The 12,856-nt window shown below is 36.6% G+C and overlaps 1 protein-coding gene across 3 annotated transcripts in view; it reads right to left on the reverse strand.

Moving 5' to 3' along the window:
• Positions 1-1,635: 1,635 nt before the first annotated feature.
• The window catches only part of AGPS (alkylglycerone phosphate synthase), a 64,201-nt gene continuing 52,980 nt past the window's right edge, over positions 1,636-12,856 (reverse strand). For all 3 annotated transcript variants that reach the window (XM_062629381.1, XM_062629380.1, XM_062629382.1), the window contains one exon: positions 1,636-6,434. In XM_062629381.1, the coding sequence (XP_062485365.1) occupies positions 6,313-6,434 (122 nt within the window). In that variant the 3' untranslated portion in view covers positions 1,636-6,312. The remainder of the gene's footprint in view (positions 6,435-12,856) is intronic.

Raw genomic sequence — 12,856 nt, forward strand, 5'->3', positions numbered from 1 at the left:
ACAAACAAACAAAACCTGACTGGAAGAACAGCACTGCCCTGTACCTTCAGGAGCAGGAGTACTAAAAAGGACAGTTTGCCTTGTGGCTGACCGCACTCATCAAGGCACTTTAAGGGTCCAAGCACTGCAAGGCAGAGCACACTGACCATCTGCAGTGGATGCGCACCAACTAACATTTGGGATTTTACCATGTGGATTATCTGGTATTAAAACGGTTGACCTGACATTTCAGCTTTCATCTTCCTTATCAGCCCAAATTAGGGTTGCTATTTTCCACAAAAAACTGCAAGAATTTAATACACTTAGACTTGAATCTTATTTGAGTTTGTCTGAAGCTGTTCATGAAGATCAAAAGCATTGCAGGGGAGAAAAAAGGAGAGGAACGAGGACCAAACTACACAGCAGAGAAATTTATTTGCTTTGTTTTCCCAGGATATTAGGCTAAAACCAGGATTCTGTCCTAAGCAAGTCAAGGAACAAACTTCAGATATACCCAGGGCTACGCCCTAAGCCCATAGTGTGGTCTGTATCATACCAACATCTTGTCAACAAGTGTCATTCTAAACCTGAGATTTTCATGCACCATTCAGCTCATCCACATCTTTGTTACATTTGCTTTCTAGCATTAGCCAGATTTACTTTCCTTAATGACCAGCGTTTACAGCCTCATCTCTGTATGTATTTACCCAGCTGTTATGTATTTGCTAGGTGAGCATGTGTGTCACTTCAAGTTTCAGAAGGGCTTTTAACCCTTGCCTCTGGGCAGCCAGGATTTCCTGCTCTGCAGCAGCAGGAACTAAGTGAGACAGGAAACACTGCTGGCTGCTGCCAGGGAATGGGAGGGAGAAAGGTCAACGGCTGTGTTTGTACCTTCTCATTACTCCCACATCCTCAGGCTTGCATCTAGTCAAGATTGCATTTATCAATGCCACTATCAATATCCAATTTATGCATAACTGAACTTAGCAGATAGCCCTTTATGCTTTGAATATTTGCTGAACTTCATTTAATATGTAACATCAATGCCATTCATTGTCTTCAAATGGCTTTGAATATTACGTTGCTGAAGCTAGCAATAGCAACACCAGTTATCCACAGTTTCAGTGTCATGGGCATAGAGCCAACCTCTTCCAGCAGCCTGAAATTGGAGTAGCTTTATCAAAACCCCGTCTTGAGACCATCCCCTTTAGAATTTGCTTCAGGAGGTCAGCTGCACCAGGACAAGTCAGATGATACTGAACTGCAAAGTTGTGATGATCACTTGACATTCTTCATCATTAGAAAATAGTTTAATTTTAAAATGTGATTTTTTAAACAAAACCATTTTTCACTTATTTCCTAATTTAATCTGAAGCTCTAAAAGCATCAGTTTAAATTTTGCATTACAGTCACACCATCAGGTTTTGTCCATCATCTTTTTGCATACACACAACTTCATTGCAGAGATCAGTATGCTTTATCCTTTAAGAAGGTTGCTATGATACTTTATAGTACTACAATAAATGCATTAATTTAAAAGCTGCTATGTCCCCATATGTGTGTGGGGGGACATGCTACTACATACTACCATGAAGGTAGAAATAGGCTGAATACTACCCAAATAGGAATGTCATACTGGAATTGCTGAACAGTCAATTGAAACAAATTTAGTTTTATTCTGAATTAAAATGAAACATTCATAAAGTTCCCATAAAAAGTTCAATGCTTCGTTTTTCCAAAGTGCAAAACCAAATTCATAAATAAGACATTTCACAGCATTTCAGTAGAGGTACATGTTATTGCAGCTTGTATTGATGACTATTGCAAGTAACAATACAATTTTAAATATTATAACCCACATTTCTGAAACTGAATTTTTAATTTCAAAAGGACAGCACTAGTCTTTTTCAAAGACATTATGGCAAACATTTTTGAAAAGTATCTTTGATCACCTCTGCTCTTGAGCACCGCAACAGACCTTGAGGCTGAACCCAAACAAAGCAACTACCTGCCAATTCTGGTCTCCATAAAGTGGCTAGGGAAAGACGTCAATTTATGTTAAAGGTAATGTGGAATTCAGAATCTGTGTTGGGACTACAAAACCATGAACAGTGAGCCGTAGTATTTACACAGCTGTGAGTTCAGGTCTAAGTTTTTATAAAACTTACTTCTTTTAAACAAAGAGAACATTGATGGAATCTGGCTGTCATCCTGAGACAAGTATATCATCATCTAAGGTCTCCTTCAAATTGAGACTATCTAGATCCAAGTAAAAAACCCTGCATTTTTATGCTGTTAGTAAAAGGGAAACACAAATAAAATGCTTGATGTCAGGTAGTTTTTGCTTTCCTGTGAAAAAGCACCCAAAAGAAATTTGGATCATATTGAGAAATTGTTATAGTTATACAAACTGAACCATGTCATTAGTTCGCCTGTCACCTGCATGCTGTGACTTTTGTGGGTTTTTAACAATGTGCACTGAAGAAACTGCGTTAACTAAGACAATAGCTCTTCAAGCAAGACATGATTTCAGCCATTTTAGCTCAAAGAGCATAAAGGCTTTATAGCAATGAAGCAGATAGCTGAGAAACAACTCTTCTGCTCACACATGATGCATTCGTGCACATTGAACTTCTAAGTAAATTCCAGGCCGTGCAACAAGGAGGTCTTAAATGAGATCAACAGCAGGAGACTGCACACCTCTTTGCAACAGCATAATACAATGGGTCTTTGAAATATGGGAAAGCTAAATCAGACAAGGTATGTCCCTGTATTATATTAGGAGAACTTTCCTAGAGAAGTTGAATGCAGTCCCTTTGCTGCCCAAACAGTGAATACTGAGGAAGTAAAATTTTTCAGCTGAGTAGACTGGTGTTTGTTTGGTCATCTGCCTTTCCTTCACTGAAATTCTCTCATTTTGCTTTACATGGGACACAAAAGCAAAGCTTCTATTGCCATACATTTACAAATTCAATCTCATTTCTCTCTGCAAGTGTCAAAACCTTCCTAATAGTCTTCCTTAGGTAAGAGCTCACCATCACGGTAAAGTGAACCAAATATGACAAGTTAGTAGAATGTATTTGTTTAGTTTCAGCACAGAACCACGTAATTGTTTAGGCCCATTTTTTTATTAATAATATAAGGTTCTATATTTTCTTAACATTACAATTGATGTTTTACAGTTAATCTCACACTAAAATGACAAAGTTTGGCTTTATTTGCAGAAAGTTAAGTTACCTTGGTAAACAAACATTTCCAGGATTGAGAAGCAAATTGTGTTTTCTGGATTTCAGTGCTAATGTATCGCTGCCTTTGAAATTTGTTTCACTTAATTAACATTGCTATGGAAGAACTATTTGGCCTGGCCTTTGTTCACAGCTATAAGGCAAAGATGACATCTCTAACTCAGAAATATACTGTAAGTTATGCAAGAAGAGTCATGTTTTTCTTTGACTGTAAGATTTAGACCCTGGACCAATTTCTAACAGATTTTCTTCTTCCCCCTCAAAACTTTTATAAAGGTCTCTCCAACTTAAATACATTGCCCAGTCAAAGCATACTCACTCTGCACCTTTCCCTCTTCAAAGAAAGCAGAATTGGAATTTATGAGTAAATGAGTAATTGGAAGTCATGAGAAGATTAATTAAAACTGCTTGCAACCTACATACAGCCAAAACAGTCGAATGAATGAAAAAGTGATATGTTATGCCAAGATATGCTTCTGATCTGCATGGATCAAACTCCACCTCTGAACAGGCTGCAGCTAAGGGAAGTGAAATCTTTAGAAAGAGACAGCAAGGAAGAGTAGTGGAAGACTAGTAATGATGCATGTGTTTCCAGGTCTCCTAAACTTGACGCTTTCCTCTACTTTGATTATAAATTTAAATGTGAAGTTAAAGACAAGTCAACAATACATGCGTTTCAACAAGCTCTGACCAGTTTGTAAGATAGAAAAATATTCAGCAAGACAACCGTAGAGTGGCCGTTAGAAAAAAAAAAAAAAGAAAATAGCCATTACAGTTGTAGTTAATCTTTTCCTCAGAGCTATCCAGTGACATTGCTTTGGGACCCTTACAGCCTGATATTTCACCTTCCCATAGGACAACTGACATGCAGTAAAAATCTTTACTGCATTTTAAATCACTTCAGAAGCCAGTAGCTACTTAAAGGTTAGAAATAGAGAGTATAAGCGGTTTTGCCCATGTATCTTTACATACAGAAAAGGAGTAAGGAAACCATAGTTAGAAAATTGAGTTGTGTTGTACTTATGTCAAAATCATAAGAGACTGGTATTACTGAGCTGCGACTACTTGGTTTAGTTCTGTTTGTGCTGTCATTCTGCAAAAAGGCTTCACACACTTTCTGTCAAAATTGATTCTTCATCATAGACATATACTTTCACTGAGGCACATAAATACCTTTTATATTTACCAACTGCTAGAAAGGTCTCTTGTGTCAGAGCAATACAAGTCATCAGCAAGACACCAGCTGTGGCCATGTAGTCACCATAATGCAGCATGCAAGATAAAGAAGTCTCTTGCATAAACTTTGCTGAGACACCATTGTGTACGTAAGGAACACTTAACCACAGTGCAAAGACTCAGCTTCCTAAACCAGACTACTCCTGTATTGTTCTCATTGCTGCCGAAATATGAACTCTGGGGGCCAGAAGCAAAAATAGAAAATAATAGATTTTTATGTTGAAATGTTGTGAAACAAAACCCATTGGAAATAAATCCAGCTGCACTGCAAATATAACATTAATATTCTGTTTCGTGACTTCTGGATCATAAACTTTTCCCTTATGTACCTTGAGAGCATCCATTTTAAAGTGGTTTTGAGTGTTCACATTTTTTGATAATTTAAATTGTAGCATTGAAATTGGTCTTTAAACAAGTGCAAAGTTGTCCGATATGCAGTATTTTTCAAGCATTTTATACTCTTTTTAGTATATTACCAAAACTAATTAGACAGTATTCTAAAAGAGTTTAAAAACAAAATGCAATTTCATTTCTTCTCCTCATTAAGGGCACTACCAATACAAAAGGTGTCCAAACTGACACTATACCTGTGAAGCAGTTGCCTACAGAGAGGGTAGTCTGTATTTTTTCCATCCTCTGCAGTCATATACATTAATTATCAAAAAGTTGGATAATTTAAGAAAAGAACCCACCTTAAAAATGGATCATGAGTATTCATAAATACTTTTAGTTTTACTGATTAACATTCAAGTTTCAGTGTAAAAATGCGTACTCTTACACAATACTGCTCAAAAAATTTTTGTTTTCTTAAAGTTTAATGGACAATTAAAATTGTGGCTACTTGTGAAGTGAACGATTCATAAAGGCCATACGAAAGTGTACAAAACTAAAAAGGGAAATCTCACTTTCAGGGTGACAGTATATTGTCCACTTAAATGTTTTATTAAACTCTTAAGACTGTTTCAAAAGACAGTGCTGGGCAGTTTCATTTGAATAGCCAAAACATTATTTTTAACTGAAAAAGATTATTTTGCATCTCTGCAAAATAAACAGGAGCAAACCCCATACACACTAGGACTGAAGTACAGATGAACACAAAGTTTTGTTACAGACCTGTTTTCAACATACAGTGAGAAATGTCCATTGTACAAAACTTAGTGACTGACCTACAATTAATTTAAGATTATCCCAGCAATGCAAATACAACTCAGAACAGCTCAATTGTGTAAGATTTCCCAATAGGACTACAGTGAGAGACTGAGTTTTTAGACATATTTTGACTTACATAGTCTTTTTTTTTTATCAAAGCCTACATTTGTACTTAAAGTGTTGGGTGGTTACAAGCCTGTTACACATTTAATCCTCCAGTACAGTGAAGTACTCCTTGGTGTTTTCTCATCTGTCTCTTTAGCAGCTTTCCTTTAGCAAGAGGCTGGGTTGAACAGCTGCTTTTGTAGAAAATACTGTTGTCAGTCTTTGTTCTCCTTGCAGGGGAGGCTTTAGTAAGAAACATCTGGCAGTATCCAGCATTGAAACTACTGTCAACTGTGTTGCCTAACCAAACTTGGAAAACCAAGTTTGCATTTCCTGCTTGGTAATAACTCTTAACCAACCCACTGGGCACAAAGTGTAAGAGCACGGTAAGTAAAAATCCGTAAACATTAACAGTGATGATTACACTTTATTGGGGGGAGGGGAATAAGGTAGCAAAAAAAAAATAAAATATAAAAGTCACTAGTTTTTAAAGTTTAGTCTATGTTATATTTGATTACTGGGATATCAGTACAATGAAAGTGGAGGATTTTCAACAGTAATTTCGAAGAAGTTTTAGTACATCATGTTGTGCAGGGCTTTATAAAAGATTTTTGTTTCCAAAGACGTTATTGGGGTCCACATATTCTTTAACAGATCTCAGCATTCCCAGGCCAACATCAGAGATGCTCTCCTTCATCCAGCGCTTCCGCAATTTGCCTACTGGAAAAACAAAAACAAAGTGTTTCAATATATGACAGGATTGTAGGAGCCAAATCAATCTTGTGACCATGAATGAATAAACACTGTGTGATAAATGCTTTTATTCAAAAATGAGAAATGTTTTGCTTTATTTGATTTATTGAGCCCACCAGACTATCAAGCTCATTAAGCTCAGCATACTCCCAGAGGAAGACTGTGTTCCACACTGTCTACTTTCTTTAGAAACTATGAAATTCAGAGGAAGTTTAGGCTGAAATATCTATTAAAATAGGGAATCCATAATACGTTTTAAAAAGCCACCAAACTAATTTTAAGTAGGAAACTGTACAGGGGATTACTAAAAAGAAGAACCCCTTGATTACTTTAAAGTGAAAACATAACTCAATAATCTAACTTAAACCAGTATTGGTTTCAATAGTAAAAAAAAAGTTTTAAGCTTTCTGCTTAGCAAACACTTACTTAAAAAAAACCCCAAAATATCTTATTGTATTCAAAAACTTTTACACAGGCTGGAAATTGCTCAAATCATTAATTACATAAGAGATTATTTTTCCATCTAAAAACAGATAGTCACAACATATACCAAATACAAAGGAAGGCTGAAACACCAGCGATTTAAAAACTCATTTCACTAAGTCTCACAATAGTCCTGTTAAATGGCCAAGTGTTCACTTGCTAATTAACCAAGTTAATCAACTCTGATTTAACAGATCATTCAAAATAAAGGACATTTTTTTCATTAAGCACACTCTAGCATTTAACTTGTCAGCCTGAAATCCATTTGTCAGTATGAAGCAATATAGTAAAGGTTTGAGAGACAGATGCTTTAAGAGTATCTGAAGCTAAATTCAAGCCATCTTTTGTGCCCTGTTCTCAGTGTAACCATCAAACTGTCATCAGAATAATAAATTACAGGGACACCTCTGGAGAACAGGGTATATTTGTTTATACCTTAAGGAATATGAGCTAGTCACATGCCAACTGAAAAGAAAATAATGTGAGAAAGAATGAAATTTGCAGTTTGCTAGAAAACTACTATTAGCAGCATGTGTGTCAAGAGCGAAGATCATAACTGAAGGACAAAATAATCTGTCATGTGGTAGGAACTCTGGTTGTATTTTGCATCCCAGCTCAAGAAAAAACAAAACAAAAACCAAAAACCCATCTGTAAATACACCATCACTACAACGTGACTGTCTGAGCACGCTGATGTAGTGAAATTTTATCTGGGGAAATTTAATACGACAGCTACAAAAAAAGAATCACGGACGTGGCTTGACCATCACCTCAGGTCACTCACACTGGCTCTTATACAAGCAGCTGAAGAACAGTCATTACCATTCTCAACTGTTATCTGTAATATAGTTTCAGTGAATGTGTCCTGTGGTTATGGATGTAATTGTCCTGAAAAGACTGCAAACAACTGCTCCAACAAGATGGAGCACATTAGAATCACAGCAGGATGCCCAACAGCTAGCATGCCTGCCTCTTTTACACCTCCAGTAATAATGCAATTCCACAAGGAACTGAACTACTGTCTGAGCAGCACCAGTCGTTGCATATTTAATGAAGTCGCTCACCAAGTGCTGGAAAACAGAAGGTGTTTGGAGTGCATCATTAGTTCTGTCAAAGTGATAATTTACACATCTATCTTGTCAAATTTTCTATGGTTTATACTTTTGCAATAATAAATCTAACATACATTTGATTAGTGAACTGGAAAGAAAAAAAAGCTGTACTACAGTTACCAGCAGTCCTTCACAAACATTTTCACTGAAAAGATTTTAACCCCTTGATAGCAGTGGGTTGAGCCTCTGCTTCTACTGTTCACGTCAATAATACATGGATTTCTCAGCTACTCAAGTTTTCATATTAATTAGAGTTAAAAAGCACTGAAGCAATCTCACTCTTTGAATTCTACACTGGTCCATCTGATTAAATGGAAAAATAGACCAAGTGAAGGAAAGGCTTTGTGCACCTGAGAGCACCACTTAGAAAAGCAATGTTTATATTTATTTCACTTTGGGTTACTGCTGCCCTGTAAGTATTCTCCTCCTTCTCCATAGGATGATCCGATTAGCTTCAAGGATGAGAAGGGAAAAGGAAGAAGAAAATGCCCTAATAGTAAATGATGTTACCATGAATGTAGGAATAACTCTAAGTGGTAAAGCAGCTGAACTCCACTCTAACCCTAGCCAAAGAACAGCTCATAAGGAAGCATGAGCTTCCCCAGTAATAAAAGATCTGTTAAACCTGATCTTACCACAGACTAGAGAAAACCGCCTTTCTATTTCTAGCCTACAGAAAGTAGACATTTTAGTTTTAGGCCTAGATGATGCCATTTACCTAGAACTGACATGCAACAATGCACAGAACCAGGTTTTATCCAAGCATCTACCACTTACAGACTATCAGCCTTGTATACTTTTCCCAATTAAAAAGTGAGACCAAATTCACCTGATTCTATCTGATACATCATAATATTATTAAGGTTCTCAAATCAGCATAATGTTGTACAATCAATTTGTAGTAGCTTAACAAGTAACTACTTGTCAAGTCAGCACATACCTGCTGGCCACAAAGATGGTAAAACGGGAGTATAGTTCTCCTGGGTCATAAAAGTTACACTTGTTCATTCTTGAAAATGCTTTTGGATAGCTGCAAAATGCCCTGCTGCCAAGGATGGACCTAGCAAACAGCAGGCCGCAATTGCTTTTCTCACTCTGGAATGTAAAGTATTTGGACACATATGAACAGTCCTGTAAGGAAAGTTTTAATGTAACTGATGGAACCCAGGATAGATTCTACACCCATGCAGAACAGATGTGTAGCAGTGCCTGGTCTCAGGGGAAACAGGCCATAGTGGCACTGCACATGGCTCCGGACTTTCTCTGCTCCAGCCCTTTCAACTCAGAGACAGTTACTGCAGAACAACAGCTTCGGAAAACAAGAAGCAAAAAGAGGTCATAAGAAGGATGGGGCTCTTACTGAAGCTGACTGAAAGCATCTCTCTGCTCTTAGAAACTGCTGAAGAGGTTATTACACTTCCAGAGAAAGCTGCAATACTGAGAAAGGTCAGTGCATTCATCTAATACTCTGGTAGTGCTGGAATAGACTGGACCAGCATACCTGACATCTACTATGTAATTAATTAACAATTACAATCACTGTAACATCTTCCACATTTTCACTTGATATCTAAACAACTAAGATGTTGATTAATCAAAATTGTTTGCATCTCTTTGGTGAAAAAGGCACTGAAGACGCCTATTTTATTAAGACTTTCAACTGACTAAGTAGAAAAATACAACTGCCTTATCACATAAGGTTACCTTCTATGCCTCACAAATGTCACAATTTAAACTAATCAGTACAGCAAGCTCTGGTTTTAAAATCAAAGTATCTAGTTTTAAAATCAGTCTCCAAGTAAGAAGATAATGTTCCTGCATAGAGGAAAAAATGTGTTCAACTTTCCCCATAAGAGAATTTTATAATTCCAGATTTTGTAGTTTGTGGGTTAATTACTTCAGTGTATAGTTAAGCCACAGTCTCTTAATGATGCCAAGGAATTGCAATGTCAAACATGCAACTGAATGCAGATAAGGTGGGGGGGGTGTTGGGTTTTTTGTTTGCTTGTTTTGGGGTTTTTGTTTGATTTGGGTTTTGGGGGTTTGTGGTTTGTTTTGGTTGGCTGGGTTTTTTTGCGTTTTTTTTGGTTTGGTTTTTTTTTTGGTTTGGATATTTTTTTACTTTTTCTCTTTAGTTTTTCTACATAAACTGGCAGGAAATTGATACTATACCTAAACATATGGAACAGGGTCTACCTGGTTAACCTTTACTCTAGTCAATTTGTCTAGAAAGTGGATGAAAATGAGTTCTATTACTTTAAGTGGCTAAATGGGGGTATTTTCCTCAAACTCATAAGCTGGTAATTGCTTCCGTAAGTAACCAGTTTTAGTTAAAACATTCCCTGCAAGGGAAACAATCTATCATGAATTTTTTACACTCTTCCTTAGTTTTACATGGGTGCTTAGCTTGGTAATACAGAGGAAATCAGGCTCAAGTCCAGCCAGCTCCCTTCTGATGCTGTACTCTTAAAGGGTTATAATTGTATTTATATAGGAACCATATCTACTGATACTTGCTCATCAAATTATGTATACAAAAAAAGCATGTATTTTATAAAACAGGAATTAAGAATGCAAGGTGTGACACATCATATGGGTGGTTTTAAGGCTTGTCCTAATGATTAGAGAATCATTTATCTAAACTTAATCTTATACATACAAGAAATTGGCATTCCTAATGTTGCTTTTTAAATGCTAAATTACTATAAGCTAACTGGCTCTAGCAACCCTTACTTACATGACTCAAATCTGAAGATACTCAATTGCCAGAAAAGCTGAAGGATCAAACTGTGTTCAGAGGTATGCACTATCCCTTTCCTAAGTGTAGGACATAGTCAAGTCAAGGTGAAGACTGTAAAAATCTCCTGTAGGAAATGGAGACAAGGGGAATGCTACAACTAGAACATCTGATTTTGAAGTGCATTTCAAAAAACGTCTACGAAGTCACATGTTATGACACATCATTTAGGTAAAATGGAAAAAGGAGGCAAAAGAAACTACTTCAAAGTCACACATTAAACATTACTTTAAAACCATTAAACCTTTCAGCAGTTTGTTCACAACAAATTTAACAACAGACCTACTACATTTAAACAAGACTGTCAGGATCATAAAAATATCTGGTACCTCCTCTATATGGCTCTATTTCTGACATACCGGAGAATGGCTGAATTCTCCCTGCGTAAGAAGTGCCTATCTGATCAGCTATGCATTTTGGGTGTATTTTTATAGCAACAAATATGCCTGATTCTTCCTAAATGCAAGTTCTAGTTCATTATATAAACCAAAACCTTATCAAGTGTTAAATGCTAACATTAAAGTAGGAAAGCCACTCCTGCCATGACACTTACCAATTAGATTTAAATATTTGAAAGTTGAAAGTGAGAAGGACTTCAAAAAGGACAATTTGATTAAAGTCATTTAAGTTGCAATATCATAGAAATTCTACGCAGATTTATAAAAAATATAATCTGTATATTCTACCCCAAAATAAGTAATTGTTACACTGAAAGGATAAATTTGTTACACACATGTATCTGTCTTCACTACAGCTTCTTGTGTCCATGAGATGCTTTCTGTACAAGGCTGATATTGATACACTTCTGCACTTTCTCTGTGGCGATGTGTTGTTCTTACATATTGTAAGGTGTGATCATTAATGTAATCCATTAACAAAAAATGTTATGCTTCTTACAAATTTTAAGTCTCAAAACCCATCGGGGGGCTAAGGAAGGACACACATGTAAACCTTCTCACAGTATTGCTACCTTTAGAGAGTCTTGCCTAAAAGTTACAATATTTTTCATTAGCCTGGATGAAGGGGAGAAGAGACACTGAGATTAAAGCAGAATCCAAACTAAAGTCTTTCTGAAATGACTCTTCATAAGGTTAAAAGTATTATGATTTCAGTTCTAACTGTAATTGTAGTTACGCATCTACCTACAGTTAGTACTTCCCAGATGTAATTTAGAGCTTTAACCATCTCAAACTGTCATATATGACCACTTCTTCACTCAAGGAGTGTATGAAGATTGACTTAAGCAGGCTTTGTATTTCCTATAGCCTCGAGTCCCAGACTACATCTGTTTTCTTTGATACACAAAACCAGAGTTAAAACAGCTCCATTTATCACAGGGTGATTGTAGGCAGACAAAGTAGCCTGACTGCTTCCAGATAGTGAAAACAACTGTTATTAATCACAATTACAAGACAAATACTACAAGAAATTGCACCAGTATTTTCTTTTACCCCACACAATAGGCTAGTCTTAGCAGTGCCAAGAATGACAGGGCCTTAAGGTCATTAAATAAAACTAATACTGTTAATTATCAGCAGCGCTTTTGCGAAGAACTAGAAAAAATGAATCTTGAATATCATACACAATGAACTGCCAGACAAAACCACTCAGACCTGAAAATATTTATAAGAGGCAGTCATGCATACAACAGCAGCAGAAGTCTAACAAAAACCAAGTTTTCCGTATCAGTGGAGTCAGAAAGCTCAAATGTGCAGGGGTTTTAGAATGCTATATAGCTTTTTTTCTTGTTCAACATACGCAGTAAGCAAGGTTTCATATGGTGAGGGCAACTACCTCCAAACACATGACAAGCTCCAGCTGCATGCAAGTTAATGGATAAAATGCTAGGCACAGTAAAATACAGCTGCCACAGCAGGGGAGAGCACAACAGTACATCAAGGAGGTAATTCCACATCTCATATGTGAGAACCGACTGGTCCAGTGTACCAACATATTAAAGATTTAATCAGAGGAAAATAAGAGCATATTAAAAAATC

Source organism: Pezoporus occidentalis, unplaced genomic scaffold (genome assembly GCF_034315485.1).
Source record: "Pezoporus occidentalis ecotype Australia unplaced genomic scaffold, CSIRO_AGI_Poc_V1 ctg332, whole genome shotgun sequence".
In the NCBI taxonomy this organism is placed as follows: Eukaryota; Metazoa; Chordata; class Aves; order Psittaciformes; family Psittacidae; genus Pezoporus; species Pezoporus occidentalis.